Source organism: Pteropus vampyrus, unplaced genomic scaffold (assembly GCF_000151845.1).
Source record: "Pteropus vampyrus isolate Shadow unplaced genomic scaffold, Pvam_2.0 Scaffold15, whole genome shotgun sequence".
NCBI classification, from domain to species: domain Eukaryota; kingdom Metazoa; phylum Chordata; class Mammalia; order Chiroptera; family Pteropodidae; genus Pteropus; species Pteropus vampyrus.
The window spans coordinates 383,945-389,799 of NW_011888796.1; the positions used below are offsets into that span (position 1 = coordinate 383,945).

The 5,855-nt window shown below is 41.3% G+C and overlaps 1 protein-coding gene across 1 annotated transcript in view; it reads left to right on the plus strand.

Moving 5' to 3' along the window:
• The window catches only part of SLC10A1 (solute carrier family 10 member 1), a 17,876-nt gene that overhangs the window by 9,793 nt on the left and 2,228 nt on the right, over window positions 1-5,855 (plus strand). The window contains 3 exon segments of the mRNA XM_023526757.1: window positions 2,951-3,223; window positions 4,700-4,801; window positions 4,803-4,894. Coding sequence (XP_023382525.1) covers window positions 2,951-3,223; window positions 4,700-4,801; window positions 4,803-4,894 — 467 coding nt within the window.

Here is a 5,855-nt window from a genome sequence, read left to right on the forward strand (position 1 = left end):
AGGATTATCAACCAGCTTCCTGTTCCATTTATGTTGCACATCCACTGCTCAACTCCACAGCAAAAATCAAGTCAAACTGACCCCAAAGAATATTAAAGGGGCTAACATACACCTGGGCTGAAAAGATGGAGACCAGTAACAAAGAACCACATAAAAAGTGATCTACAAAACACAGATGTTCATTGGACCCAATCTGCCATGGCTAAACCTCCAAGGTTTACCAACCAGAGGCCAACGGCTCCATTTATCAAATACTCCCAAGCAGGAGTAACTCCCGCGAGGACGCACAAACATGTGGTCCCGATTCAGAGGCTGATGTTTCTTTGATTTTGTGGCTCTTTGAGGGCTACGTTCATCCTTCATCTCCCTGTTCCCTAAAACATAGTAAGTTACTAGCTGAAAAACAAGCCAACAATCAACCCAGCCTCTTTGCACACTTAACCCTCCCTCCTAGAGATTCTCAAATCAAAATTATCCAACTTCTGAAAACTGGCTCCGGTAGAAGGTACCTGCTCAAATTCTGCTCGACCAGTCGCGTCCTCTAGTGGGAGGTCACATTTAGATATGCCAAGAAATTAGGAAGGCAGTGTGGGGTAGTGGTTAAGAGCCTGACCTCTGGAGCTAGATACACCAAGAAACGATTTCAGGGATGCCCTATTTGGAAAGGCAATTCAAGTAACACTTTACCTAGCTCATGCAAGGGTTTGTTCAAGGCTATGTGGTTAAAAGGTTGATGAGAACCTGAGCTTGACATGACCCAGCAGCCACTTGGACCATAAGCCACCCAGCACTTTAACGAGGGTGCTGCTGTCAGTCTTGACTCCAATGCTTTCCCCACACATGCTGCTGATGAACCAACCCGATTCTCCCTTGCCACAAAGCTGCCAACTTGTAGTTTCTGCTGCTCCCAGGCATGTCTTTTAACACTTCCCTCTACTCCTGCTACCCTCTAATTCTGCAAACTCCCACCATAAGAGGACCTGACTAGTTGGGTCGTTCGTCAACATGCATAGGTCACCTTTGTGTGAAGAGTTTGGGCCAGGTCATCTCCTGAGTCAAGCTAACGGACTGGCTATCCATGGAAAGCTCATCACAGCTTCAATCAGGTAACGACAGGAAAGTCTGGTGGTGTGAAACATGGTCACCTATGGAGCAGCAGCTACCACCTATCGCCTCTTGTCTCAACAAGGGGTTGTGGACATGAGATTTTCACAACCAGCGGGACTGTGATAGGAAACTCTGGGATGTTAATTTCCTCTCCTTTATTTGTAATAGGAGCTACGATTTAGTGAGTAGTTCTTATATGCCAAGCCCTGTGCTGTTACCCTCACACTCAGTTAAGTGACTTACCAAAGTTTACACATCTTAAGACCAGCTAAGCCAGTTTTCACACCAGGGTCACACCAATGTCTGTGCTTATAAACACTCTACAGCCCCCCAAAAGCAGGAGAATGAAATGAGGAAATGAGAGTATATGCCCAGAGAAAGAGGGCTTCTGGATTCATGGCAATTCCTGTAGCCCAATGCCTCCTACATTACCCATTATACTCTTTTGATGGGGTCAAAAACGATTTGGTCATTAGGTAGAAGACAAATCCAAAAGGCAAGAGTCCAAAGGAGAAATCAGTTCAAAATGCAAACTGAGCAGCTCATCAGTTAAGTTCTTCAATAAAACTTGAAGCATGTGGTTACTGATGAGATTTGTGAAATTCCTTCCTATTCTGGGATAGGACCGCTAGTTGGTAGTTTTATATGACATTGGTTGGAACATAAGTTGAAAACATAGAATGCAGAACTGTGCAGCTGAAATTTGAGCAAATATTAAAATGTTACTAGACCACAATGAATGTAATTAGTGCCACTGACTTATACACTATAAAATGGTTAAAATGGCAACTTTTTGTTATATTTTACAATTTTTGAAAATGGTACTAATATAAAATGTTACACATGTGAATGAACTGGAAAACTGAACACAAGACATATAATCTTGAAATAATATGGTAAGCTCAAAAAGAGTATGCTATATTTACCTTTACTCAAAAGATGAGACACAAAGCCTTAAATTTGTGCATATATTTTCACTTTGGAGTGCATCATTCTCTAAAATTCAGACAGTAAAGGGCACTTTGAAAGCTTCAACCTTGTATCACATGCTGAAAAATCTTAACACTGTAATTTCATTATAAATCTATTTTTGAAAATTTTAAATGGTATTTAAGATGAAACTAGAAAAATTTTTTTATATTGCTTTACTATTAACTTAATACTCTCATACTATTAAAAGCAATGTATGTTGCTTTCGCAGCATTTAATGTGGGACAGGCTGGACCTACATTGTTTCTGATGCCATTATAACTTCAAAATATTTCTGAAACTCCTTTTGGGAACTTCATATCCAATTTGCAGGTCATTCAACAAAGTAGGCTTGTCTCTTTACAGTTAGTTATACATCATTTGGGCTCTAAAACCACTTTACCAGACTTGATTATCCAACTTGTTTACCAGCTTCACTTCAAATGACTCGATAACTTCCAGAAGTCAAAATGCATCCTAAAATGTATGACGTCCCTACCCATAATGAAAATACTTGAGACAAGTATGACAGGTCCTAAGAATAACATCTAACAAGTTTCAAATCATCTGGAGCAATGGCAGTATTGCAGGGTTGTGTATACAAGCTCGAGTTAATGGCTTTGCAAGAGAACTTTCAATTTTCAAGATCCATCTTGCAAGACTGGTCTCATTCCCTCAGAATAACAGCACTTCACGAAAAATCTGCTTAACCAGAGATGTCAAACTGAAGCTGTGCATGGCTGTCCTTAGTAACAAGGGTTAATCAGGTTGCTGTCCTCCAAGAAGCTTGCTAGCTGATTAAGAATTCCAAAAAAAAAGGAAAATAAAGGTCTTTTTTTCCCCTTCCACTTCAAATACCAATTTTTTAAACTGTTTTCCACCTCCACTGCCCACTGCTGCTTCCTCGCCCACTGCCCTCATCTCACATCACTCTTTTAATTGCCTTTTCTTCTTGTCCTCATTTGCAGGGAGGGAGGATCATCACTCTTCTGCTCAGTGTGGCCATCACAGCACTCTCTGCCATCAATGTGGGCAAGAGCATCCTGTTTGTCATGACACCCGGCCTGTGGGCCACCTCCTCCCTGATGCCTTTCATCGGCTTTCTACTGGGCTACATTCTCTCTGCTCTCTTCTACCTCAGTGGAGAGTAGGTGTTACTTTAGGTCTGTCCCATGGGCCTCATTCTTGTCCTGGTCTCTCAGGAAAAGGAGATCTGACATCTGGGAAAGACATTTCCTAGCAATGTTCCAATGCATCAACTGAACATGGAACTCTGGACTGTGAGAAGTACTGGGAAAGGAAGGAAATGAATGGGTTAGAAACAAATCCAGAGACCAAAAGGATCTATTTCATCATCCAAAAAGCAACAACTCATGGCAAAGTGCTCCCTCCTGAGCCTAGATTCCATCTCCTGCCCAACTCTCAGGTAGCTAATGGCCCTGGCGTAGCTCCATGTCATCGTGACAATTGATAATATTCCTTTCCCACTTTTCCTCTTCTGCCTTGACAAGAACACCGCCAAGTGAAAGCTCTAAGGTGGCATTCAGAGCTAAAGTAGCTGTGGACTTGGCTAATCCAATTCACAAGCAGCTGCTACTTTAGAACAGATAACCTGAGAGCCTGCTGTGTGAATATCGGATACCCTGTCTGTACAGGGCCGTAGCACATTTCAGGAACCTTTTTTCAGCCATAGTAGACAAATGCTGATGCACAAGTCTACATATTAGTAGCACCCTAGACCATCCACCCAAGACCATCCACCCAACCTCCCCCAAAACTAGTGTTTTATTAATACGATTTAAAAACAATTATTTTTTAAAACATGCTGAGAGAGAACAAATTACTATAGGGTGTATAACACATGGTGATATAGTAGAGTCCAAAGGACCACTCGATGTCAATTTTCTGCATGATACCGATCTTAACAAATGGCCACAGCATTAAGCACAATCACAGCAGTCTTCCTCGTAATGTGCTTAGACAGCTCTCTGGGGTTTCAGTGAATAACTATTTTAAGACAGACACTAATTGCAATTCAATGAATTAAATACATGTTCACTAAATGGAAACATCCCATTCTTTAGGCCATAAAATGGAAAGCGAAAGAAACCAAGAGAACGTGTTCCAAAGATAGATAAATGGGGCTGAATTAAGTTGGGTTTTTTCCCCGTCATCATGTTATGGAGTTAAAGGTGTCCAAGCCAGAAACTTGGAAATAGGACAAGGTCCCCAAACATTTCAATCTTCTACTGTATGTTGAAATTTTATTGCCCTTTATGTAAAGCCTGCCCCACATAACAAGCCCACGTTCCTCCAAATTTTAGTTTGGTAATCCTCTAAAAGCAGACAGATCGTAATTTCCAAGCTAGTCAAAGATGAGCTCATAGAAACTTCCTGACATGAATCTACAAGTCATCACCTTCCACAAGGCTGAATTAGTGATTTTAGGAAATAGGTCAACTTTTTTCTTGAAACTACATGCACTCCACATACCAGGCTCATTTCCGTCGTCCTTAAGACTGTTCAGTGCCTTAAAGAGTATCTGGGAGGGGGAGAGAGGCAAGTGAGGCTGCACACAGATGCCCCTTCTGAGGGAAGGGATTGGTCTTTATATCCTACACAGTTGCAGACACACTGTCAGCATGGAGACTGGATGCCAAAATATTCAACTCTGCTCTACCATCCTCAATGTGACCTTCCCCCCTGAAGTCATCGGACCACTTTTCCTTTCCTCTCCTCTATATGATTTGCCAGGTTGCAGAAGGGTTTCTCCTGGTTGCCATCTTCCGGTGCTATGAGAAAATCAATCCTTCCAAGGGTGAGTAGTGAATTATTCCCCTTGAGAGATCTGCTTCCATATTAGAGAGCAAGCAAGTTTCTTTTGGGTGGGACTGTAACTCTCATCAAGTCACCAGGAACGTTAACATTGGTAGGGATCTCAAAGAACCAAGGTTACTTCATTAACCGCATTCCGTTTCAGATGGAGTTTCTCATAGGACTGGGGTGATTCTGGCTGCTTTAACTAGGGAGACCATGTGTAGGGGGCTCAGGATGAGGACTGAACTGTCCTGGTCATCAGACAGCTGTCAGGTATTAGTTTTGTGGAAGGCCCCTATTCACAAAAGTTCAAGAAGTTTGTACTTTAGAACGGGGTTCTCATGTCCTGGAACCATGTCAGAGCCCCAGTACCACTGACATCCCTTCCCTCCCTATATAAGGAGAAATATTAACCCTTTTCCAACTTAGAATTAAAACTGCAGCTCACTGCCAGCATTAACATCATACATACGAATGTTCCATTTTCTAGGATTTGACATTTCCAGTCATCAAGAATTACTATATTTTGTAAATAGAAACATCACTACTAAAAACTATGCTATAAACAGAATGATGTCATTTGTTTCCAAAGGGTATAATATACCAGAGTGATGCAAAAATACTGGGAAGAAGGTTAGGACTATAATCCATGAGCTATCTCAGGGTAAATGCTGTAGCCACAAGCACCACTGGTGAGTATTCTCAGGGCAAATGATAAATGGGTTAAAACAACACCATCTAATAACCCTGAATACAAAAAAGGTAGATTCCAAAACTCTGGTTACACAATTCAAAATTTTTAACTTATGAAGTAGTAACTTTCACAATAATCTAGTGTGACATTATTTAAACCTTAATCTGATGACTACTGGATTAGTAACTTCCTAGCCAATTAGCACCTACTCTCCAAGAGGCTCACATCATTTCATTCTCTTCAAAATATAATCAAACCTTGAGAAAGC